We start from the raw sequence: 26,919 nt of genomic DNA on the forward strand, positions 1-26,919 counted from the left end.
TGAATGTCCTCGAGTGGCCCAGCCAGAGGCTGGACTTGAACACGATTGAATGTCTATGGAGAGACCTGAAAATAGCTGTGCAGCGACGCTCCCCATATAACCTGAAAAGGATCTGCAGAGAAGAATGGGAGAAACTCCCCAAATACAGGTGTGCCAAGCGTGTAGCGTCATACCCAAGAAGACTCGAGGCTGTAGTTGCACCGAGTACTGAGTAAAGGGTCTGAATACTTATGTAAATGTTTCAGTTTTTATTTGTAATAATTAGCAAAAATTTACAAAAACCTGTTTTTGCTTTGTCATTGTGGGGTAATGTGTGTAGATTGGTGAGGAAGAAAAACAATTGAATCAATTTTAGAAGGCTGTAACGTAACAAAATCTGGAAAAAGTGAAGGGGTCTGAATACTTTCCGAATGCACTGTATAAGTGAATTTATCCCAATACTTTGTGTCCTCTAAAATTGGGGGACGATGTACAGTAGCCTACAAAAAGTGCTGTAATTTCTAAATGGTTCATAGTCATTGCATCATTTCAAATTCAGTGCTGGAGTACAGAGCCAAATCAAACAAACAAACAATGTGTCACTGTCCCAGTACTTTTGGAGCTCACTATATTGTGCCATATCACAACGTGTTGCTGTACTCATGAGCAGCATGATGTTCCATGTTTGAAGCGGGCCTATAGGCATATTTTTTGGCAAGACAGTTGTGCATAGCTGCATCTCACTGTAGTAGGCTATGTTTTGGTTATTTGGATATCAATTCACCCTTTGTTTACTACATTTATTTACTGTTAATGTAACTAGCCTAAATATAGATTGTACCATGCCTTTATCGATCTGATATTTTGTTTACTAGGCATATTTGGTACCACTGTTTTTTTCTGTTCGCATTCATTCATTTGCGTTTTTGCCGGTATTCTAAGCCAAAATTCAATATTTTTGTTTGCATTCATGAATAACTAGGCTACTACTTTCAGCATTTAGTTTGCATTATTTTGGTAATACAGGTCCCCTGTGGATCAGATGGTAGAGCATGGTGATTGCAATGCCAGGGTAGTGGATTTGATTCCCACGGGGAACCAGTACGGGAAAAAAGTATGAAAATGTATGCACTCACTACTGTAAGATGCTCTGGACAAGAGTGTCTGCTAAATGACTAAAATGTGTGTATGGCTGCATTCACAAAATAAAATGTATGTCAATTATGCCTTTTAAAGTAAAATATTCTCTGGGTTTTCGCATAGCCCCCTACAAAGGTCAGTGTGGCCCAAGAGGCTATGTTGAGAGGGCGTTCAATCGGAGGGGCTGAAATTGAAACCGTCAGGGTGGTAATGTTGGTTTGTATGCTTGATAGATTGCCCAGACACTCTCCCTATATTGATGGGGGAAAACTAGGGCATTCCTTATCACTGTTTCTAAAATGTTTTCTTTTTCCAAAGTCGTTTTTCTCATTCTGAAGGTTTTATTTCTGTCTGCATGCCTCCACTCTCTATTTATATAACCGGTGAGGCATGCTGGTGGCATCACTGTTTGGCTACAGGAGAGAGAGCCATTGATTAAACTGTCCCAATAAAAAGGCAATTTTGTGGTTTGAAAATAATAAACATATAGTTTGAATATCTTGAAAAATATTCCGTAGTAAAAAATGCATGCTTTTGCTAGTAGAGAGGTTTTTTTGAATTTGCAAAGGAGAAAATCCATATTCTGTCCTTTCCGATCCAGTATTTACAGGTTTCTCTCTGCATAATGAAATGTACTTTGGGCCCAGCAGCTTGCCATAGTTTGGTCACAAACAAGGAAGTATACTACGTTGAAAATTCTGAACAACAAACTAGTGAATGTAATGCATTTAAACACTGTATTTGTAGTTTATTTTACATAAAACAATTTGGATGCATACAGTGCAGTCCAGTAGAAACTGATACAATGAAATGGACTATTATGGGTTAAGGACATTGCGTGAGAACTTCTGTCAATGCAGGCATGCTAGCTAGCTAACAGCTAGTTTAGCTGAACAGTGATGGGTAAAAATGCACTCCCCTCCCTGGCCAGGTATCTAAAACGCTGGAACAGTTTGATGTGGAAGAGAGGCCCTCCAGTGTTTTAGAGAAAAAGTGCCCTAACAACAACATAGTAAACACACACAGGCTGAAATTCAGTAGATTAGGCTAATACATGGTATATTTATAATAATGTATACAGTTATATTATAGTTATCTATATTAATATATTTATTGTCAATCAGTGTTGCTTCCTAAGTGGACAGTTTGATTTCACAGAAGTGTGATTGACTTGGAGTTACATTGTGTTGTTTAAGTGTTCCCTTTATTTTTTTGAGCAGTGTATATATATATATATATATATATATATACACACATATATATATATATATATATACACACACACACACACACACACACACACACACACACACACACACACACACTTAATAAAAATCAATGCAAGTAATTTTACCAAACAAGTTAAGAATAAATCCAACTCAATGTTGCATGAAATGTAAGTATATTTTGAGGATAACTAAAGAGTTTATTTAATTTACTTAATTTTAATATTTTAAATTCTTGCAACAACTTGCCACGTGGCTGTTTTTAGAGGATTGTGGGTAATTAAACATTTGTAGACTTTTTTTTACACAATGTTGTGTACATGTTTGAAGAAAGAAAAGTATATTTATTTATTAGGATTAAGCAGCTTGTTGTGCCACGAGGTGTAATGGATCATGATGAACGGATATCAAAACAGTCAGACAAATTGACTTAATGGTGAGGCCACACATTTCCACCCTAAATGACGGAGGCAAATCCAGCACATTGGAATGCTTGCAGTTCTACCTCCAGTTACTGCAGGTGGATTGAGCACTTAACAATGCCTGCCAAAGCTGGTAAATGGCAAATTAACAAAAGTTAAACATTAAGACACCATCACTGAAAGTAAATAATCAGAAATGAAGTAAATCTCATTTATATTACGGCTATTCTTATTTCCCTGGACTTTGTGTACATTTTAATAACTTATTGAAGTGTTTTTATTCAAAAACAAAAGGCAATTGCATCTACTCAATAATATTGTGTAAATTGATGCCATAATTTGTTTAAGCAGATTCAACACATTTTTTACAGCATATGTAGATTCAATATTATTGTTTTAATTTCATTATTTTCCTGAAGTGATCTTACTGTGTTTTTGGGGGGTTAGTGGAACTCAAAAGGAATTATTAGAAAATATACCAGAATAGGACTAACTTTACAACCAAAAGATAGAAATGTTTCATGTGACCATTTCAATTTTAAATCAATGTTTATTAATGATAGCTAAAGATTATACTGTGTTCCACAAATGTGAATGGACCTTCTCAAAGCTGCAGTGCAGTATTATAAAACGTATTACAGCGAATCAAATTCACTAGTGTGCACATTGTGGCTGTTAGATTAGGGAATGCTCGAATATTTAAAAAAAAAAAGGTTACAAATAATACATTGTGAAAACATTCTTCAGTTCAGCAAACCTTTCAGTTCATGTGTGGTAGTTTATCCAAAACAAAACCAGCTCTTCATTCTTTATCTTAGGCTAACAAGTGGTATTGATCCAACAGTAAAATATTACAATCTCAAACTAACTTGGATGGGGATATTCTCTCAGTCAAAGCCATTCCAGAAAAATAGAACAGATGTTACAAAAAAAAGTAGACTTGTCTGCCCCAGGGCTCTAGGTCTGGCAGCGTGAGACCTGAAAAAGAGAGATACAGGAGTGTCCACATCTGAACGTCAACTGTCCCAGGGAAGGTCAATGGTCATCTTTGAATGAGTTTCCTTCTGGAGCTGACTCTGTTCCACAGGATGCGTGCCGTCCGGGCGATGGTTGAGCCACGGGGGAGGCGCAGGCTCTTTAGTGGCTCTCTGATACAGGCCAGCACCCCTGGGTCTGAGCACCCCTGATTCTGCAAGTACTCATGGGAAATGTTGTTTATCTGCCTCAGCTGTTTGCTGTAGTAGTTCCTCAGGTCACAAAGCTCCTCCACTGCAGCCTCGGAGATGATGGAGACCTGGGAGGGAGAGTTGACCAATGCTGGCCTCTGGTGTTCAGAGTCTGTAACCGCAGCTTCTGAGGGAGCTAGGACTGCAGCAAGAGCAGCAGTACAGGGTTTCCTCCGCTTCTTTTGAGGGGTTGTTGATTTAGGTTTAGAATTGAGTTTTAATGGGGATTCGCTGTCAATAACTTTCTCTATAATATTGATCTCTACGTCTACTTCAATGGCAGTGGGCTGGACAGCAGCAGGGTCATTCTGGTCCTCCCATGTCTGGCTTTCTGTCTGGTCATGGTCCTCGTCTTGTTTCCTGGCCAGATTCTGCTGCTCTTTATGCATCTTGATCAGTTTGTTGTGACTGGGAGAGGGAGTGCTGCTGTTGTTGGGGGCAACGGGAGGAGGGGACTGGGAGGTCACCACCACCTCTTTAGCTCCACCAGCTAATTGGTCCTCCTGTGGGAGACAAAAGGAAGTGTCAGTGACCCCTGACTTAACTGAAGAACCAATCATAAATCGAAGATGGTTGACTTGGGACTGGGCATGCTGTTATACAGAACCATGTTAGTGAACCCCAATGTTAGCGTAGCATAGCGTGAGTTAGTGAAAGCATGCTCCATAATGAATCTACAGCCATGTGTATAGACATTGACAGGACATACACACAGGGTTGAGTTACGACACAAACCATGAAAGCTGTAACAATGGTTGAGTGTTTACAGAAATACAGTACCAGTCAAAAGTTGAGACACACCTACTCATTCAAGGGTTTTTCTTTATTTTTACTATTTTCGACATTGTAGATTAATAGTGAAGACAACCTATGAAATAACACACATGGAATCATGTACTGTAGTAACCAAAAATAAAAATGTGTTAAACAAATCAAAATCTATGTTATATTTTTCAAAGTAGCCACCCTTTGCCTTGATGACAGCTTTCCACACTCTTGGCATTCTCTCAACCAGCTTCATGAGGAATGCTTTTCCAATAGTCTTGAAGGAGTTCCCACATATGCTGAGCATTTTCCTTCACTCTACAGTCCAACTCATCCCAAACCATGTCAATTGGGTTGAGGTCGGGTGATTGTGGAGGCCAGGTCATCTAATGCAGCACTCCATCACTCTCCTCCTTGGTCAAATAGCCCTTACACAACCTAGAGGTGTGTTTTGGGTCATTGTCCTGTTGAAAAACAAATGATAGCCCTACTAAGCGCAAACCAGATGGGATGGCGTATTGCTGCAGAAAGCTGTGGTAGCCATGCTGGTTAAGTGTGCCTTGAATTCTAAATAAATCACTGACAGTGTAACCAGCAAAGCACCCCCACACCACCTCCATGTTTCACAGGGGGAACCACACATGCAATGTTCATCAGTTCACCTACTCTGCATCTCAAAGACAAGGCGGTTGGAACCAAAAATCTAACATTTGGACTCATCGGACCAAAAGGACAGATTTCCACCAGTCTAATGTCCATTGCTCATGTTTCTTGGCCCAAGCAAGTCTCTTCTTCTTATTGGTGTCCTTTAGTAGTGGTTCCTTTGCAGCAATTCGACCATGAAGGCCTGATTCACGCAGCAGCCTCTGAACAGTTGATGTTGAGATGTGTCTGTTACTTGAACTCTGAAACATTTATTTGGGCTGCAATCTGAGGTGCAGTTAACTCTAATGAACTTATCCTCTGCAGTAACTCTGGGTCTTCCTTTCCTGTAGCGGTCCTCATGAGAGCCAGTTTCATCATAGCGCTCGATTGTTTTTGAGACTGCACTTGAAGAAAGTTTCCGCATTGACTGACCTTCATGTCTTAAAGTAATGATGGACTGTCGTTTCTCTTTGTTTATTTGGGCTGTTCTTGCCATAATATGGACTTGGTCTTTTACCAAATAGGGCTATGTTATGTATACCAACCCTACCTTGTCACAACACAACTGATCGGCTCAAACACAATAAGAAGGAAAGAAATTCCACAAATTAACCTTTGACAAGGCACAGTTGTTAATTGAAATGCATTCCAGGTGACTACCTCATGAAGCTGGTTGAGAGAATGCCAAGCATGTGCAAAGCTGTCATCAAGACAAAGGGTGGTTACTTTGAAGAATCTCAAATATAAAATATATTTTGATTTAACACTTTTTTGGTTACTACATGATTCCATGTGTTATTTCATAGTTTTGATGTCTTCACTACTTTTCTACAATGTAGAAAATAGTCAAAATAAAGAAAAACCCTGGAATGAGTAGGTGTGTCCAAACTTTTGACTGATACTGTATGACATCATGCATATTTAATTATTTTAGGAATAATTATGCATTCTGTAAGGATATCATTCAGGACCAAACATTACATATGTCTTTAACCTAATTGACATACACATGGTTGCCCAGACAGTGCCATGCCATAGGTGCAGTGGGTTGAATAGAGAATCAGGGAACTGTACTTTTTCTTTGGTATCTTCAGAGGGGCACTAAAGGTCTTTCTTGACTTTCTTGCTGACAGGGGAGTTTGTAGCATTGTCACCAGATCTCTTTCCTGCTTTGGTCTTTACCTGGGACACTTTTACCTGTAGGTCATCAACAACAGCTTTAACCTGCCTGCCTGTCTGTCACACACACACACACACACACACACACACACACACACACACACGTGGGTAATAACGTAAGCAGAGAAGGGTTTAAGAATTGACATGAGAACCAGAAACATGAATCATTGCCATATCAAGGTGTTAGGATTGATTGTTATTAACCATTACCGGCACCTTGGTCACATTTAACAAATGTCAACATGGATTAGATAAGAGCTCAGCAACACCCAAAACTAGAGCTGTTGTACTGCACTTGGAGCCCTGATATTGGCGCCTGTCTGGTATTATGCAACACTACATTGTTTAGAAAACCTACAGCATTAGAACTACAGTGATTTACATATACAGTGATTAGGGAAATCTGTGTTTTGTTTACAGTAAGTGTGCTAATGACAATCAAGGGTAATGGTGGTAAGAATGATTCTACTCAATATTTAAAATAATAATTAACATTGATAAAAAGGGAAACGCTCTGATTTTGCTGGTGATTGAATAATACAATCAATCAAAATGACGAAGAAAAAAAATCCAGATCTTCATCTGATGGCCTGAAAGGAAAATAAACTGACAACATAGTTCACTTACATGCAGGTAAGTAGACAAGTAAACAGAGGTACTCAGAGCAGATACAGAAGACAAAAACAGATTGAACGAGCATAGAAGATGGGGCAAAGACATACAAGGAGATGAGGATTGAGACGGTGAGAAATAGGTTGAGTAAAGTACTACTTTAAACGGGGAAATAATTACGTTACACTGAAACATTTCAGTCAGAAGTGCAGAAGGAGAAATAGACAAATAAAATGTGATAAGCAGAAAAGATAAGACATTCCAGGATGATGTATTTCAGACAAAAGTGGCTTCCTAGCCTTAGTCTGCACGGACTAGGAATTTCTTTCACAAATTTTTACCGGGTAGTCAATTATATCGATTCCATGCAGATGGAGGAGGCCACTTTAGTCTATTGAGATGCACCCAAAGGCTTTCCTGAATGATTTCTGTACCGTTTGCTGTGTAGTACTGACCGTGTTTGCTTCCAGGCCTGTCCTCCTCATCTTCATGGTGACGGAGTGACTCTGGTTCTTCAGCATTGGGGCCTTACGACCCAGCTTCAGGTAGAAGTAGGTGGTGTACGGAGTGAAACTGAAGTCTTCACTGTGGAGAAAATTTTAAAAAGGGGGTAAACAAAGATCAACATTCTAAAAGCAAGTCCATTATGACCTCCTCACAATTCTCTCCAGCCGCCACACTTGACAACCATATTTGTCCTTAGTCAGTACCTGGTGTAAGACAAGGATATGTTCTTCAGGGAGGTACTGCCTGAAATGAAAACAATTTTTTTATGCAAAAGTTTTTCCTATGATGTGCCCCACTGAACCCCACTAGGTCATAGGCCTACCTGAGGTAGCCCTGCAGCAGTAAGCATATTGAACTGGAAAAGGGTTTAAAGTTAAGTCAGTCAGTACCGGAGATATCCCTGCAGCAATAGCCTTGTGATGATGGCCTCCACCTCCAGGCGAGACAGGGTGGTGGTCTGGATCATCTTCCTGCGTTTGGCCGGACCCTTCCCCATCCACGCCTCAGTCACCTTCAGGGGGGTCAGCTTCTCGTCCAGAGAGCCTGCCAGCTCCACAATCTGGACCACATCTTTAGCATGCTGCGTGATGTCCACCGTGATGTAGTCTGGATGGAAACACAGGTATACTAGGTATGAAGACTCAACATAAATTATGCCAGCTCTTTCGATTAGATGGGAGAGTAACTCATATGCCCAATTCCAAATCTGCCTCTATGCCCCTAGCATGCCATGTATGTTGGATTTGAAAAGTGGTATGTTCACCATATTGTACTCATACCATTGCCACGGCGACAGACATCACACATCTTGTTGCATCCTTCATTGTCCCAAACCTCATCAAAGTGAATAGCGATCACTGAGCGCCGACACCTTAAAACAATAAAGATACACGTGTACTGTACCCTTGAGATCCTCAAACAGCCATCTACACAACTGAAATTGTCACAAGTAATCTAGTGATGTCAATGAGAGCGTTGTGATTGGTCCAGCTCAGTACCTGTCTACGTTCTGACAGTAGTCGACCATAGTCAGCAGCTTCTGTTGTCCTACATTCTCCATGACAACCATGGTGCTGATCCTGAAGATGTCGTTGAAGCCAAAGTACACAATGCAGTCAGCCGGTTTATCGTCTCTGCCTGGAGGAACGGAGAGAGGACCATGTTAAAGATAAGGGGAAAATAAAATTTAAAAAGTTAGGAGTTAAGAGGAAAAGAGTTTTAAAAAAGGAAAAGAGTTAAAAAAAAAACTGGCTACTCCCATGGCTGCGGTCGAAGTAGAAGTGCAATTGGAAAATCAGAGGAGGGAAAAAAAATACCTTTAAATGTAGAAATAGTATTACTCCTTTTCTGAAGTCAATGGATCAGGTGTTGTTCCTAAATTATCACATTTTTGAGTGGGGCAAAAAAAATAAAAAATAATAATATAAATGTTGTCTACCTGCTCGTCCGCTCTCCTGATAGTAGTTCTCTATGGACTTGCTGATGGTGTGATGGATGACAAATCTGACATCAGGCTTGTCGATCCCCATCCCGAACGCCACTGTAGCTACCACCACCTGGATCTTGTTGATGGCCCATTTGCGGTGAACCCGTGACTTGTCCTCTGGATTCATGTTAGCGTGGTATGGATATGCATTGATGCCTTTCTTCTGTAGGTCTGCTGACACCGTCTCTGCATCCTTCTGGGAAAACACGTACACTATCCCTGCCAAAAGCAGAAGCATAATACCTCAAGTTTTGATAACAAGCTGCTGATGTTTGTCACATTTCGAAAATGTGACTAACTGAATTTTGAACTATTCTTTGTTTTTCCTTTCAAAGTACCTGACTGGTCCTTATATCTCTCCTTGATCAGTGCTGAGATGTCACTGATTGAATCATCACTGTTCGAGTCTTTAAGAAGTACCTGAGAGATACAAAAACAGTACAGATCCTCAATACTTCAGTACAGAGACACAGTGGGAATCTAACAAGCATCCCCTTTAGTAAAACAAGTGTGTGTATTTGTAAAGGTCAAAAGAACAACAGGTGTTTGCCAAGCAGGTGGCGGCCAGGTGTGTATGGTTGTCATGACGCCCACCTCGTAGTAGAGGTTGGTGCGGTTGAAGGAGGCGGTGAGTGTGATTGGCTCAGGGACACACAGTATCTTCTGACAGTCCTTTAGAACACTGCTGGTTGCTGTGGCCGTCAGCCCTAGCAACGGAACCTTTGGGAATTGCCTCTTCAGGATCCCCAGGAGCTTGTAGTCTGGCGGGAGAGGAGGGGTAGTTGGCTATCAGCCCCACACAAACCTCAAAGCATACTACTTAGAATGAAGCAATCTATTGGGCATGCATTCTAAGTGGAATGCATAGAGATACATTGAAGTGTTCTGTTTAATTATATGGGGATATCCTTGTTTGGGTATTGTAACGTAAAACAGAGTTATTAGAATTCTACTTTGAGTGGTTTGTTGGAGTAGCCCTTTACCTTCCACAACAAAGTAAGGAGACTAATAAAAAGTAAGTAGCCCATATACAGTACAGTTGTACGGTCTCTCACCAGGTCTGAAGTCGTGTCCCCACTGGCTGCAGCAGTGCACCTCGTCCACAGCAATATGGCTAAGCCTTCCTGCGTTGTAGGCCTTCTCCAGCCTCGACATCAGCAGCTTGCTCTTCGCTATCTTCTCTGGAGTCACATACAGCAGCTTGAAAAGTGATTTGGTGTCCGTCATCCCCGCTAGGACCATTTTAGCATGTTCCTGAGGTACATAGCAGAAGTCTAATAAAACACAAATCCTAAAAGATATAATCAATACCAGCCAAGTATCAATAATATGTCGAAAATGTTTGTTGGTTATTACCTTACTGCTGGATGCGTTGAGAGACACGGCTTCAACGTCAATGGACTTTAAGTACATGAGCTGATCCTCCATCAGAGAAACTAGAGGACTTACGACCAGAGTGAAACCTGGAGGCACACAAACACACGTTAAAATAACAACTGCAGTGAGTAATGGCTGCAACCATCTGCGATCAGAGCTTTAAAGTCAGACCAATTTAGTCGTATATGTGACCAAATACTTTGTGTGCGACAAGAAGTTTTATTTTTGGGAAAACAGTACGCCTAGGGGAAAAATCATCCCTGATAAGAATAATAGTTGTAATAAAGGCTGTACCGTTGTTTCCGAATTCCTTAGAGAAAAAGGGAGTGCAGATTCGTTAGCATCATGGTTGCTCCATTACTACAGCGAAAATGGCTTACTTCTAGAACAACCAGGTCAAAAGATCTGACCCATATTACCAGTGCAACATTTTTACTTTCCTATAGCGGATCACCGGGACCGCATTTTACATTTATGAACCACGTCATGGACCGTTCTAAAGCTATTTGCTTGTCGTTAACCATTTGTTTACCTCATTGGCTAGCTAGCTAACACCCTGGTAACTTCACCAGTATATCCAAACATCTGGGGGCACAGAAAGGAAAAGAGATAGCTTTTTCAGGAGAGCAATGAATGAATGAATGAATCTCCTGCATGTCATCACAAACCTGACGTTCTTAAAGATAGTGTATAATTTTAAAATGTAATGCATTTCAATTGGAAAATAGTGCTTTTTACACAATTCAGAAAACTAATATTCCCCAAATGATTTTAATTCCAATGACAGGTATTCGTATCAACATTTTAGCTTTTATAATAAACAAATTACTTTACAGTGTTACATATTAGTTTCTAGGGCACAACATGTGGTTCAAAAGTAAGTAAAATACATATAGGCTGTATCTCAATCATTTAAAAAAGATTGTATTTTCTGGTGCTCCAAACTTTAAAGTTGGGCGCACCAGTGCTACCAAGGAAAAAACGTTAAATTAGAGCCCTGTCTGCAGTACATGACTGTCCTGTGAGGATCACAATAGGTCAGATCAGCTTGGCAATGGCTGACAATAACCAGAAAGATGCTTAATGTGAGTCTGGAAGGAGAGTTTACAGTCTAACCAGACACCTAGGTATTTGTGGTTGTCCACGTATTCTAAGTCAGAGCCGTCCAGAGTAGTGATGCTGGACGGGCGAGCAGGTGTGGGCAGTGATCGATTGAATAGCATGCATTTAGTTTTACTTGCGTTTAAGAGCAGTTGGAGGCCACGGAAGGAGAGTTGTATGGCATTGAAGCTCGTCTGGAGATTAGTTAACACATTGTCCAAAGAGGGGCCAGAAGTATACAGTATGGTGTCGTCTGTGTAGAGGTGGATCAGAGAATCACTAGCAGCAAGAGCGACATCATTGATGTATACAGAGAAGAGAGTCGGCCCGAGATTTGAACCCTGTGGCACCCCCATAGAGACTGCCAAGGTCCGGACAACAGGCCCTCCGATTTGACACACTGAACTCTATCAGAGAAGTAGTTGGTAAACCAGGCGAGGCAATCATTTCAGAAACCAAGGCTGTCGAGTCTGCCAATAAGAATGTGGTGATTGACAGAGTCGAAAGCCTTGGCCAGGTCGATGAATACGGCTGCACAGTAATGTCTCTTATCGATGGCGGTTATGATGTCGTTTAGGACCTTGAGCGTGGCTGAGGTACACCCATGACCAGCTCTGAAACCAGATTGCATAGCGGAGAAGGTACGGTGGGATTCGAAATGGTCGGTAATCTGTTTGTTAACTTGGCTTTCGAAGACCTTAGAAACACAGGGTGGGATAGATATAGGTCTGTAGAAGTTTTGGTCTAGAGTGTCACCCCCTTTGAAGAGGGGGATGACCGCGGCAGCTTTCCAATCTTTGGGAATCTCAGACGATACGAAAGAGAGGTTGAACAGGCTAGTAATAGGGGTTGCAACAATTTTGGCAGATAATTTTAGAAAGAGAGGGTCCAGATTGTCTAGCCCGGCTGATTTGTAAGGGGGGGGGGGGGGTCAAGATTTTGCAGCTCTTTCAGAACATCAACTATCTGGATTTGGGTGAAGGAGAAATGGTGGGGGCTTTGGCGGGTTGCTGTGGAGGGTTCCGGGCAGTTGACCGGGGTAGGGGTAGCCAGGTGGAAAGCATGGCCAGCCGTAGAGAAATGCTTATTGAAATTCTCAATTATTGTGGATTTATCAGTGGTAACAGTGTTTCCTAGCCTCAGAGCAGTGGGCAGCTGGGAGGTGCTCTTGTTCTCCATGGACTTTACAGCGTCCCAGAACTTTTTTGGAGTTAGTACTACAGAATGCAAATTTCTGTTTGAAAAAGCTAGCCTTAGCTTTCCTAACTGCCTGTGTATATTCGTTTCTAACTTCCCTGAAAAGTTGCATATCATGGGGGCTATTCGATGCTAATGCAGAAAGCCACAGGATGTTTTTGTGCTGGTCAAGGGCAGACAGGTCTGGAGTGAACCAAGGACTATATTTATTCCTAGTTCTAAATTGTTTGAATGATATGATTAACGTTGCTGTGAGAATCGTTCTGAAATGTCTCGACGAAAAGTGTGCCTTTTTCCTCTCTCTGTCTCCACCACTCTCCATCTATGTTGTAACAAGCCGTCATATCTTGTCAGTCCACTAGGAACCTTTGTCTCATGTACAGTTGAAGTCGGAAGATTACATACACTTAGGTTGGAATCATTAAAAAAAAAAAACTTGGTTTCAACCACTCCACAAATTTCTTGTTAACAAACTATAGTTTTGGCAAGTCGGTTAAGACATCTACTTTGTGTATGACAAGTAATTTTTCCAACAATTGTTTACAGACAGATTGTTTCACTGTATCACAATTCCAGTGGGTCAGAAGTTTACATTACACTAAGTTGACTGTGCCTTTAAACAGCTTGGAAAATTCCAGAAAATTATGTCATGGCTTTTGAAGCTTCTGATAGGCTAATTGACATCATTTGAGTCAATTGGAGGTGTACCTGTGGATGTATTTCAAGGCCTACCTTCAAACTCAGTGCCTCTTTGCTTGACATCATGGAAAAATCAAAAGAAATCAACCATGACCTCAGAAAAAAAATTGTAGACCTCCATAAGTCTGGTTCATCCTTGTGAGCAATTTCCAAACGCCTGAAGGTACCACGTTCATCTGTACAAACAATAGTACGCAAGTATAAACACCATGGGACCATGCAGCCTTCATACCGCTCAGGAAGGAGACGCGTTCTGTCTCCTAGAGATTAACGTACTTTAGTGCGAAAAGTGAAAATCATTCCCAGAACAACAGCAAAGGACCTTGTGAAGATGCTGGAGGAAACGGGTACAAAAGCATCTATATCCACTGTAAAACGAGTCCTATATCAACATAACCTGAAAGACCGCTCAGCAAGGAAGAAGCCACTGCTCCAAAACCGCCATAAAAAAGCCAGACTACAGTTTGCAACTGCACATGGGGACAAATATCATACTTTTTGGAGAAATGTCCTCTGGTCTGATGAAACAAAAATAGAACTGTTTGGCCATAATGACCATCGTTATGTTTGGAGGAAAAGGGGGGAGGCTTGCAAGCTGAAGAACACCATCCCAACCGTGAAGCACGGGGGTGGCAGCATCATATTGTGGGGGGGCTTTGCTGCAGGAGGGACTGGTGCACTTCACAAAATAGATGGCATCATGAGGGAGGAACATTATGTGGATATATTGAAGCAACATCTCAAGACATCAGTCAGGAAGTTAAAGCTTGGTCACAAATGGGTCTTCCAAATGAACAATGACCCCAAGCATACTTCCAAAGTTGTGGCAAAATGTCTTAAGGACAACAAAGTCAAGGTATTGGAGTGGCCATCACAAAGCCCTGACCTCAATCCTATAGAAATTGTGGGCAGAACTGAAAAAGCTTGTGCGAGCAAGGAGGCCTACAAACCTGACTCAGTTACACCAGCTCTGTCAGGAGGAATGGGCCAAAATTTACCCAACTTACTGTGGGAAGCTTGTGGAAGGCTACCCAAAACGTTTGACCCAAGTTAAACAATTTAACGGCAATAGCAAATACTAATTGAGTGTATGTAAACTTCTGACCCACTGGGAATGTGATGAAAGAAATAAAAGCTACTATTATTCTGACATTTCACATTCTTAAAATAAAGTGGTGATCCTAACTGACTTAAAACAGGGAATTTTTACTAGGCTTAAATGTCAGGGATTGTGAAAAACTGAGTTTAAATGTACTTAGCTAAGGTGTATGTAAACTTCCGACTTCAACTGTAAGTATGTGTGTATTCTGCGTTATTATTTAGTTAGCTAGTAAATAAAATGAGTCAACCAATTTGTGTAGTACTGAATAATGCTGGGGTTTTTGTGGATCCAAGAAGGTTACAATCGTTCAGAATGAATATTTGATAAGAGGTAGGGATTAACAAGATGACTGTTTATCAATGTTATAGGTAAAGACCTTATAGAGTTTAATTTGGGAGATGGTAACTCTGTAAACAACTTCTTCCGTGGTGCCCCAAAACCTAATGAGTTAATTGTTACATTACTAATTCAAAAATCGGTAACAATTAAACATAGTTAGTGGATGAAATAAATAAAAGTAAAAAGTCACGACACACAATTATTCAATGACCTATAACATTAGGCTTTTCAGTATATGCACGTCACCTGGTGTGTATGTGTGTGTGTGTGTGTCTGCATCTATATACCTATGTATGAATTTTGTGTGTGTGCGCGTTTGTGCATTCTCCCCTTACCCTCAGAGCAGACTGCAGGTAGCTGATAGCAGAGGCTTTTCCCTCGTCCAGTGGGCATCACTAGGAAGAGGTCTTTACCAGACATAGTAAGGTTGATGGCCTTCAGCTGGAGAGGACGAAACTTAGAGAGCTGGAACGCATCCTTCAGATTCTGCTCCAGCTCTGTAGACCACGAGAAATCTAGGTTTGGAAAGAAAACATTCAAGCATGTCAAAATACAGTACAGCAATATATTCAGCCTTCAAGATCGTAGCCTACCTAATAAAATAGCACTTTGGACACAACCTTCATATTTATTTTTGCTTTAATATAACTGTTTGCTCAATTCAGCTCCTTGAAAGATAACCTATCTTATTGGATGTGAACATATCAGACCCGAGTTAAAATACATGTGTATTTGATTATTTGTTATTGAAATATTTATTTTCTATGGATTTGTGTATCTTCAAATAAATGTGGCCGGAATCAACTACTTCTATTGGAAGTATTTTAAATTCCTATAAATAGCCTTATATTTGAAAATATTTTCAAATACTTATTCTAAATATCTGATTTAAATGAATGGGAGTGTATGAGTCAATGTATGAGTATTGTCAAATACATACCAATACTCAACTACTTGTCTTTTCAAAAAAATACTTAGAAATGTATGTGAAAGTAGTTGAGATGTTTAAAATAGTATTTGAACCCAGATCTGGAACATATTACGCACACAGCAGTGTGGTTGTGCTTCTTCATTAATTTAACTAACAAACACACACACACACACCAATTCCTGACATTTAATCCTAGTAAAAATTCCCTGTCTTAGGTCAGTTAGGATCACCACTTTATTTTAAGAATGTGAAATGTCAGAATACTAGAAGAGAGAATGATTTATTTCAGCTTTTATTTCTTTCATCATTTTCCCAGTGGGTCAGAAGTTTACATACACTCAATTAGTATTTGGTAGCATTGCCTTTAAATTGTTTAACTTGGGTCAAATGTTTTGGGTAGCCTTCCACAAGCTTCCCACAATAAGTTGGGTGGATTTTGTCCCATTCATCCTGACAGAGCTGGTGTAACCGAGTCAGGTTTGTAGGCCTCCTTGCTCGCACACACTTTTTCAGTTCTGCCCACAAAATTTCTATAGGCTTGAGGTCAGGGCTTTGTAATGGCCACTCCTATACCTTGACTTTGTTGTCCATAAGCCATTTTGCCACAACTTTGGATGTATGCTTGGGGTCATTGTCCATTTGGAAGACCCATTTGCGACCAAGCTTTAACTTCCTGACTGATGTCTTGAGATGTTGCTTCAATATATCCACATCATTTTCCTCCCTCATGATGCCATCTATTTTGTGAAGTGCACCAGTCCCTCCTCCAGCAAAGCACTCCCACAACATGATGATACCACCCCCGTGCTTCACGGTTGGGATGGTGTTCTGCGGCTTGTAAGCCTCCCCCTTTTTCCTCCAAACATAACGATGGTCATTATGGCCAAACAGTTCCATTTTTGTTTCATCAGACCAGAGGACATTTCTCCAAAAAGTACCATCTTTGTCCCCATGTGCAGTTGCAAACCGTAGTCTGGCTTTTTTATGGCGGTTTTGGAGCAATGGCTTCTTCCTTGCTGAGCGGCCTTTCAGGTTATGTCGATATAGATGCTTTTGGTTCTTTGCTGTTGTTCTGGGATTGATTTGCACTTTTGGCAACAAAGTACATTCATCTCTAGGAGACAGAACACATCTCCTTCCTGAGCAGTATGACTGCTGCGTGGTCCCATGGTGTTTATACTTGCATACTATTGTTTGAACAGATGAACGTGGTACCTTCAGGCGTTTGGAAATTTCTCCCAAGGATGAACCAGACTTGTGGAGGTCTACAATTTTTTTTCCTGAGGTCTTGGCTGATTTCCTTTGATTTTCCCATGATGTCAAGCAAAGAGGCACTGAGTTTGAAGGTAGGCCTTGAAATACATCCACAGGTACACCTCCAATTGACTCAAATGATGTCAATTAGCCCATCAGATGCTTCTAAAGCCATGACATTTTCTGGAATTTTCCAAGGTGTTTAAAGGCACAGTCAACTTAGTGTGTGCATGTAAACTTCTGACCCACTGGAACTGTGAAACAGTGCATGATAAGTGAGATAATCTGTCTGTAAACAAATGTTGGAAAAATTACTTGTGTGATGCACAAAGTAGATGTCCTAACCGACTTGCCAAAACTGTAGTTTGTTAACAAGAAATTTGTGGAATGGTTGAAAAACAAGTTGTAATGACTCCAACCTAAGTGTATGCAAACTTCAGACTTCAACTGTACATAAGTCAAAAACATATTTCACCCAGTGATAATATATACACCCCGATTTAGGTGAAGTCTCCTCTCTAAACATTACGTCTTCTTCATTGCTAGGCATGAAGTTCAGTGATACGGGCAATAAACTGTTCCTTCTCCCTTAATGTGACTTGACCTCGACCCCCTTCCTCACTAATCCACAGCTCTCCACCCTTATCAGTGACTACCAAAATGTGATCGTCTTCCCTGCACTCAGTACATTCTAAGCTTAATAATTGCATCCACCATATACATTCCTCCTACAGATAACCATTAACTTCTGGTGTAAACCCTAGACTATGGCACCCCTCATGTCTCTAGTATAACTGAGGATTAACAATATTTAAAGTTCAGTGAACACCCCTTCAAATTAGTGGATTCGGCTATTTCTGCCACACCTGTTGCTGACAGGTGTATAAAATCGAACACACAGCCATGCAATCTCCATAGCCAAACATTGGCAGTAGAATGGCCTTATTGAAGAGCTCAGTGACTTTCAACGTGGCACCATCATAGGATGCCACTTTTCCAACAAGTCAGTTCGTCAAATTTCTGCCCTGCTAGAGCTGCCCCGGTCAACTGTAAGTGCTGTTATTGTGAAGTGGAAACGTCTAGGAGCAACAACGGCTCAGCCACGTAGTGATAGGCCACACAAGCTCACAGAACGGGACCCCCCTCACTAATGGTCTTGTGGCTGAATGGAAGCAAATCCCCACAGCAATGTTCCAACATCTAGTGGAAAGCCTTCCCAGAAGAGTGGAGGCTGTTATGTCAGCAAGAGGGGAACCAACTCCATATCAATGCCTATGATTTTGGAATGAGATGTTTGTCGAGCAGGTGTCCACGTACTTTTGGTTATACACACAGTACTACATAGAGCCATGGCTACATGGCAACTGATGCAAGCAGTAGAATAAGATTTAAAAAACATAAAAATACACCTTATGGAACAACAGGGACTGTAAAGAGACAGGCACAGACACGATAAAATACATTGATGTTGTATTGTAAATATGTGATAGTGGAGTAGTGGCCTGAGGGAACACACTAAATGTATTGGGTAAAGCGTTATGAAATGTAATGTCATGTAAAATTTTAAATTGTATATAACTGCCTTAATGTTGCTGGACCCCAGAAAGAGTAGCTGGTGCCTTGGCAGGAGCGAATGGGGGTTCCTTAATAAATACACAAATGTAATGTGTGTGTGTGAGAGAGATATACATCTCACACACACACACACACACACATTAGATTTCAAAAGTTTGGGGTCACTTAGAAATTTCCTTGTTTTTGAAAGAAAAGCACATTTTTCGTCCATAAAAATAACATCAAATTGATCAGAAATACAGTGTAGACATTGTTAAAATTGTAAATTACTATTGTAGCTGGAAATGGCTGATTTTTAATGGAATATCTACGTAGGCGTACAGAGGCCCATTATCAGCAACCATCACTCCTGTGTTCCAATGGCACGTTGTGTTAGCTAATCCAAGTTTATCATTTTAAAAAGACTAATTGATCAGTAGAAAACCCTTTTGCAATTATGTTAGCACAGCTGAAAACTGTTCTGATTTAAAGAAGCAATAAACCTGGCCTTCTTTAGACTAGTTGAGTATCTGGAGCATCAGCATTTGTGGGTTCCATTACAGGCTGAAAATGGCCAGAAACAAAAAACTTTCTTCTGAAACTAGTCAGTCTATTCTTGTTCTGAGAAATGAAGGCTATTCCATGCGATAAATTGCCAAGAAACTGAAGATCTCGTACAACGCTGTGTACTCCTCCCTTCACAGAACAGCGCAAACAGGCTCTAACCAGAATTAGAAAGAGGAGTGGGAGGCCCCGGTGCACAACTGAGCAAGAGGACAAGTACATCAGAGTGTCTAGTTTGAGAAACAGACACCTCACAAGTCCTCAACTGGCAGCTTAATTAAATAGTACCCGCAAAACACCAGTCTCAACGTCAACAGTGAAAAGGCGACTCTGGGATGCTGGCCTTCTAGGCAGAGTTCCTCTGTACGCCTATGTAGATATTCAATTTTTTTTTATAATAATCAGCTGTTTCCAGCTACATTAGTCATTTACAACATTAACAATGTCTACACTGTATTTCTGATCAATTTGATGTTATTTTTATGGACAGAAAAATTGCTTTTCTTTCAAAAACAAGGACATTTCTAAGTGACCCCAAACTTTTGAACGGTTGTGTACACACACACAGTGTACAAAACATTAGGAACACCTGCTCTTTCCATGACATAGACTAGGGATGTTAAGGTTACTCAGTTAGCCAAAAATACATTTGACCGGTCATGCTTCTCGGTCTGTAGGTTAATTAGCATAATTTGGTGGAATTCAATTGGCACATGTATATTTTCGTTAGTCGTCATGCATTTTATTTATTACACGTGCACAGCATACAGTGCCTAGTTTGAGGAGCAGCATAGCCTACCACCTGTCAGAAAGAGTTGCTCCTCAAAAAGCCTGTAGGCTACTGGAGTGAAACCTGTTTTTGTAAGCCCAGTCATTGCGCAACAAATAATTCTAAATGCAATCGCGTGTTAATTTTGGTGGCCACAATTAAAAAGGAGCTATTTTAATTTCTCAATCAACTCGTAAAGCGTGCCTCCCATTCGGATGCATACTGTAGGCTATAGCATGCCAACCATTGACCATCAGCGCGTCACCCACCACTTTGCAATGTGAGCTTGAGGCAGATAATTGTTTGAAACCAGAAAGTTTTACTTTTCTTCGCATTAGGTGCGTACTTTAGAACGGTGTTTTCCACTAATTGCATTTGGGCAAATGTTTGAAAATGTGGTTTTATTAGCTGCTTCATTACAGGAGTTGCATGTTAAATCGCCTTTTCACTGTAAAACAATAGGCTTGTTATTGTTGCATGTTTCCATTAAGCTCTTAATGAAAAATGTCCGGTCCTTGTATGCATGCATAGTATCAGAGAAGAAGAGGCGACTAAGCAAGAGGTTTCACTCTCGCCAAAATCTTTCCAAAATTGATATGGGATTATTTTGCCTTCCCACCTTGGGACGAATCCCATTGTTAGGGCGGAAACACAAGTATTGCGTCATTATATACAGATCTCTGATTGTATTTTCTGTTGGTCAAGTTATTTTACTGTTTGTATTTTTTTTTACAGTTTGTCAACCGGTTAATGAGGGTCTGTTAGCCGGCAGCAAAATTGACCAAAATTTGCATCCCTAAAATAGACTGACCAGGTGAATCCAGGTAAACGCTATCATCTCTTATTGATGTCACTTGTTAAATCCACTTCAAACATTGTAGATGAATGGGAGGAGACAGGTTAAAGAAGGCTTTTCAAACCTTGAGACAATTGAGGCATGGATTGTGTATGTGTGCCATTCAGAGGGTGAATGTTAGTAGATGCCAGGCACACCGGTTTGAGTGTGTCAAGAACTGCAACGCTGCTGGGTTTTTCACGCTCAACAGTTTCCCGTGTGTATCAAGAATGGTCCACCAACCAAAGGACATTCAGAAAACTTGACAACATTCGCCAGCATCCCTGTTGAATGCTTTAGACACCTTACAGAGTCCATGCCCTGACAATTTGAGGCGGTTCTGAGGGCAAAAGTGCAACTCAATATTAGGAAGGCGTACTTAATGTTTTGTACACTCACTGTATTTGTACGCATGTGCCACATCCTATACATTGTACTGTACCATCATTCTCATAGCGCAGCAGCTCCTGCTTGGTCATTGCCGGTCCAGATCCAGAGCCTGAGGAGGATCCAGAGGGCTGGGCGGAGTCACATGCCTCCTCCAGCTTGCGGAGCAGCCGTTTCCTCCTGGAGGTCAAGCTAGCCTGCTTCTCCAGCAGCTCAGCTATCTGCAGCTCCACCACCTCCAGCTCTGCCTCCACAGAGTCCAGCTCTGCCTGCACATCTGGGGAGGAGAATAATAACAAAAAAATACAACCACAATTATTTAACAAAGATGTTTTTTATATATGCTTACGATGGAGCAATCATGTAACACACATGCCTCTCTGGTAGGGAGGAGAACAACAGGCTAATCACCATTTTATCTTTTAATGACTTTTTCCATACACTGCAGTTAAAGTTCTCTACGGTATCTAGGCCCTACATATAAATAATATAGAATATGCATTGAACACACATGCACAAAGACAAGAGTTGTACTGTGAATCAGAAACGGAAAACAGCAAGCGCACCTCTCTTTTAAATGCTGTGCTAAATCCTTGTAAATAAACACCATAAATATATGTTGGCCAGGGCCTAAAATCAATCCATTTCAAAGTTTGGCAGAATCTGCCCTGGTTAGCTTTCCTCTGGGACCAATGTCACATGATCCTATACAAGGAGACTGTCAAGTCTGACACCAAGTCATTAACAACCTATGTTTCACAGGTAGTCAGACACATCAGTCTCTCACAGTCACCACTACACCCCTTGGGGGAGGATAGAGTAGCACCTGTCCCTGTGGACTCAGCTGCTCAGCTCAGTTCTCAAAAACAATAACATATCCGCTCTGTCTGTTTCTCTAAGGGATTTGTACTATACTTTTGAGAAAGGGGGATAGAAATGTGAGATCACAGTCACTTACCATTGGCACTGTCACTGTCCATTTCCAAGGCAAATCTACAATGCAATCAACCACCTTGCAGACTTATCACTCTGTTGAATAAAGGGGGAAAAATGTCAGTGTTATGACTGTATCTAGCAAGATAGTGCCTTCAGAAAGAATTCCCACCCCTTAATTTTTTCCTGATTTTGTTGCGTTACAGGCAGCCTGAATTTAAAATGGATTAAAATGAGAGTGTGTGTCACTGGCCTACACACAATACCCCATAATGTCAAAGTGGAATTATGTTTTTAGAAATGTTTACAAATTAAAAGCTGAAATGTCTTGTCAATAAGTATTCAAACCCTTTGCAATGACAAGCCTACATAAGTTATCAAGTCACATAAGTTGCATGGACTTACTGTGTGCAATAATAGTGTTTAACATGATCTTTTGAATGACTACCTCATCTCTGTACCCCACACAAACAATTATCTGTAAGGTCCCTGCAGTCGAGGAGTGAATTTCAAAAACAGATTCGACCCCAAAGACCAGGGAGGTTTTCCAATGCCTCTCAAAGAAGGGCACCTATCAGTAGATGGTCTCATCTCCTTCGTTCCTCTGCGCACCTTCCCATTTACACTACAGATCTGTATATAATGACGAGATGCACGTCTCCGCCCTAACAATGGGAGTCATTGTCCCAAAAGCGGGAAGGCAGTCGACAAGATTAGGTCCAAAATAAGCCCATAGAAACACATTGGTCTTATTTTTTGACAGATTTTAGCGAAAGTCAAACCTCTTGCTTCGTCTCTTCCCCTATGGTTTACACACACACAAAAACCCTTCCTCTCACGCCAACAAAGTTGAGAGATCACATCTTCCTCTCTGACAAGCGGTTTCAACTCACTATTTGCATTTGAGGTTTGGTCCAGCAGAATAAGACATATGGAAACCAAAACACATTGAGACATTATTTTACTGTAATAGAGGAGTAGTTAAAACGTTTATCATTAGAAAAGTTGTCTCAACTACTCAAATTGTGCGCAGAGCAGACTACTAAAACGAGAGTATCAATGAACATTGATTCTGGAAAATTATTGCTCAGTTTGTCATGCGCGGCATTGGGGTACCACGTACCACTAGCATTATTTTAGCCAAAGGCTGTTATTATACTAGCTGTCTAGTCTGTGATTTATAAATGTGCAATAAGCATAAAACACAATTCTATGAGGAATTGGCAACTCGTTCTCATTCTGAGAAATAAAGGTAGGCCACTTGATTTTAACATCTGAACAAACTGGACATGCAAACATGCTTTTCAAACAGTTGGAGACAAGACAGAAGGGTGTGTTCATAACAATACAACTGTTCAACTTTGTTAGCTAGCAAATAGATCCAAGTTGGCTAAACTTGAAATATAAAGATTGTTGATGAGACCTGTGCTAATTTTCTATAGCCTAATGCCTTCTACAAGAAGTTAGTCATTATTAGTGAATGTGCATTATGCATGGTTCTAGTTACATTAGTAAAAAATTTTTTAAAAAGGGGCATTTTCATAGGCAGACTTAAAAGCCAGATCACTGATTACTGCAACAACAACAAAAAGCAGGTTAAACTATTTTGATAAAATATTTCAATTATTAGTGGATTTTATGGTGTGGAAGGCTTATATTTAGCCTAGGTATAACGTCACAAGCCCTGAATTCATTACATTATTGCTGACTGTTTGAAATGCTGTGTATTTGACCTTTAATAGTACAACGACCCTTATTTAGAGAGAACTTTTATTTATTTTTTTTTTAAACGAGAATCGTCCATAAGTAAAAAAAAAATAAAATAAAAAAAATAAAAAAAATTGAGATATCATTTTTAGGCCATATCGCCCAGTCCTACACGAGGCCAATGGTGACTTTAAAACCGTTACAGAGTTGAATGGTTTTGATATGAGGAAACTGAGGATGGATCAACATCAAATCAAAGTTTGTCACGTGCGCCGAATACAACAGGTGTAAACCTTACAGTGAAATGCTTACTTACAGGCTCTAACCAATAGTGCGGGGGAAAAAAAAGGTATGTGTGTGTATGTGTGTGTAAGTAAAGAAATAAAACAGTAAATAGACATTTGAAAATAAGAGTAGCAAGGCTATATACAGACACCGGTTAGTCAGGCTTATTGAGGTAGTATGTACATGGTTAAAGTGGCTATGCATATATGATGAACAGAGAGTAGCAGTAGCGTAAATGTCAGAGTGAAAAGAAGGAAGCTTGTACAGAATAAAATATATTCCAAAACATGCATCCTGTTTGCAATAAGGCACTAAAGTAAAATGGCATAAAATGTGGCAAAGAAATTAACTTTCTCTCCTGAATACAAAGTGTTATGTTTGGGGCAAATCCAACACAACAGATCTTGAGTAGAACTCTCCAGCATGGTGGTGGCTGAATGTTATGGGTATGCTTGTCATCGGCAAGGACTAGGGAGTTTTTTAAGATAAAAGAAATGGAATAGAGCTAAGCACAGGCAAAATCCTAGAGGAAACCCTGGTTCAGTCTGCTTCCAACTGACATTGGGAGACAAATTCCCCTTTCAGCAGGACAAATATACAAGGCCAAATTTACACTGGAGTTGCTTACTAAGACAACATTGAATGTTGTGGCCTAGTTACAGTTTTGACAAAATGACTTGAAAATCTATGGCAAGGCTGGAAAAAGGCTGTCTACTAATGATCAACAATCAACTTGACAGGGCTTGAAGAAATGTAAAACTAATAATGTGCAAATATTGTACAATACAGGTGTACAGCTGTAATTGCTGCCAAAGGTGATTACAAATGTTCGATTTTTTTGTGTAGTGTTGGTTCCACTTTTCTGGGCTCCGTTATTTACTTAACAAATAAGGAACACTCAAAATGTGCACTTATAAATCATAACAATTTTTATCAAAATCCAGCTGTAGACAGAAGTCAAAGATCAAACAGACATACAACTGATGTCTCTCCTGAGTTCTGCCCTGAACAAAATAAAGACAGCATCTTATATACCCGAGATCACACCTTATGGTATGATCTCCTATGTCAAACCCTGCATGTGCAGCTAAAAGAACAAGTTATTCTTAACACAAGGTTTCTGAGAACCTCAGAAGTATGCAAATCTGCCCTTGTTTCAGAGAAAAACAGACGCTGTCTCTCGCTATCACCCTCAGTCCCTTTTCTCACCGACACGGGGCTGCGGGTTTTGGCAGAGAGCTAGACACAGAGAGGCCTCAATATTCAGCTATACCGTGAACATAAGTACAATGGCACGTAAGAAAATGAACAACAACATAATCAATGGTGGAGGGTCTTTAGAAGACCCACAAAATCAATGTTAACCCTACAGTAGATATTACAGTATTTTGTGTAGATATTTGGCAAAAAAAAATTTAAAATCCATTTTAATCTCACCTTGTAACACAACAAAATGTGGAAAAAGTCAAGGGTCGTTAACACGCCTCGTTGATTATCCCTTACATATGCAATGTTAAGGGATAATGATTGTAAGCAATGCTTTACATGTTATTTACAGTGCCTTCATAAAGTATAACGAGTCCCGGGTTGAATATCCCTTTTATACCATGGCTATAATTGAACACATTTGCCGCTAGAAATGTGTTCAACATTCACTGAAGCAGCTAGCAAGCTTACTAGATAGCTACAGTAGTTGCTATGGTTACCAAACAAACAGACCTGCTAGTTTAGCTAACCAAACTATCAGTCCTAGCTTTCTATTATGCAAATCGAATTCAACAATGCCAATAATGTTTTCAATTCGACTATTGCTTTCAAAAGCAGCTCAAACATAGTTCATTATTACATGTTCTATTGCCATTGAATTCTAGCGTGCAAATATACTGTGCATTATTTAAGCAATAAGGCCCGAAACGGTGTGGTATATGCCCAATATAGCACGGCTAAAGGCTGTTCTTAAGCATGACTCAGGTATGTTCTTACCACTGCACGACTCAACGCGGAGTAGCCTTGGTATATTGGCCATATATCACAAACCCCGGAGGGGCCTTATTGCTATTATAAACTAGTTACCAGTGTAATTAGAGCAGTAAAACTAAATGTTTTGTCATACCCGCGGTATATGGTCTGATATACCATATACCATGCATAAAATAGACTTTGAATCTATCCATACATGGACAAGCTGTTTCCTTGAGCTTTGACAAGCAGGCCGGAATGTAAACATTTATTGTGTAAAGTAAACGGACATTTGTGTGAACAGGGAAAGCCCCCATCCGTCCTCTTCCTCCACGTGGCTTTACTCTTTGTCTTATCATTTTCTTCATCACATTAGATAGCTAGCCAATGATAGTTAGATAGCTAATAGATGACCAATAATCAACCACCATAGCGGCTCGTTAACAAGCCTCCATCGGGAATCAGCCACCTGCTCCAAACAGCTAACGTTAATGTTAGCCAACCTAGCTGACCAGCTAGCAAATGATGCTTCAACTTTTTGACAGCTACATATTTGGCTAGCCATTAATGATACTAACGTGTGTAACGAAATTGAAAGAACAAAGCAAAGCAACACTCACCGTTGACCATTCCCTCGCCCCACTTCTTGAGTTTGCACTGTTTATTTGCACTCTCTTTTTTCTTGATGGTTGCTAGACAGCTCCCGCCAGTGAAAAAAAAATAATGTTGTGAAGACCAA

The 26,919-nt window shown here is 40.4% G+C and overlaps 1 protein-coding gene across 5 annotated transcripts; it reads right to left on the reverse strand.

The window, feature by feature from the left end:
• Positions 1 to 2,674: 2,674 nt before the first annotated feature.
• LOC115198660 (ATP-dependent DNA helicase Q1) lies at positions 2,675 to 26,916 on the reverse strand. 5 transcript variants are annotated; one of them, XM_029760780.1, is made up of 14 exons: positions 26,801 to 26,916; positions 22,255 to 22,325; positions 21,352 to 21,573; positions 15,338 to 15,517; positions 10,544 to 10,650; positions 10,243 to 10,441; positions 9,782 to 9,948; positions 9,526 to 9,607; positions 9,140 to 9,406; positions 8,700 to 8,838; positions 8,481 to 8,572; positions 8,091 to 8,307; positions 7,650 to 7,779; positions 2,675 to 4,496 (listed from the first exon to the last, which is right to left on the reverse strand). In XM_029760780.1, exons 2-14 carry the CDS (start codon positions 22,274 to 22,276, stop codon positions 3,810 to 3,812), a joined length of 2,511 nt encoding a protein of 836 aa, XP_029616640.1. In that variant the 5' UTR covers positions 22,277 to 22,325; positions 26,801 to 26,916; the 3' UTR covers positions 2,675 to 3,809. The 5 variants fall into 5 exon arrangements, with proteins under 5 accessions (XP_029616640.1, XP_029616645.1, XP_029616641.1 ...); XM_029760785.1 differs by lacking the exon at positions 2,675 to 4,496 and adding an exon at positions 6,478 to 6,635; XM_029760781.1 differs by lacking the exon at positions 2,675 to 4,496 and adding an exon at positions 6,478 to 6,639.
• Between the last annotated feature and the right edge of the window lie 3 nt (positions 26,917 to 26,919).

The sequence above is a fragment of the Salmo trutta genome, chromosome 8 (genome assembly GCF_901001165.1).
Source record: "Salmo trutta chromosome 8, fSalTru1.1, whole genome shotgun sequence".
Taxonomy (NCBI): Eukaryota; Metazoa; Chordata; class Actinopteri; order Salmoniformes; family Salmonidae; genus Salmo; species Salmo trutta.

Coding starts and splice junctions, on each gene's coding strand:
- LOC115198660 (XM_029760780.1), bottom strand. CDS start 22,276: ATGGACAGTGACAGTGCCAATG. Junction 21,574..22,254: donor GGACAGTGACAGTGCCAATG/GTAAGTGACTGT, acceptor TCTCCTCCCCAG/ATGTGCAGGCAGAGCTGGAC. Junction 9,407..9,525: donor GAGATATAAGGACCAGTCAG/GTACTTTGAAAG, acceptor TGCTTTTGGCAG/GGATAGTGTACGTGTTTTCC.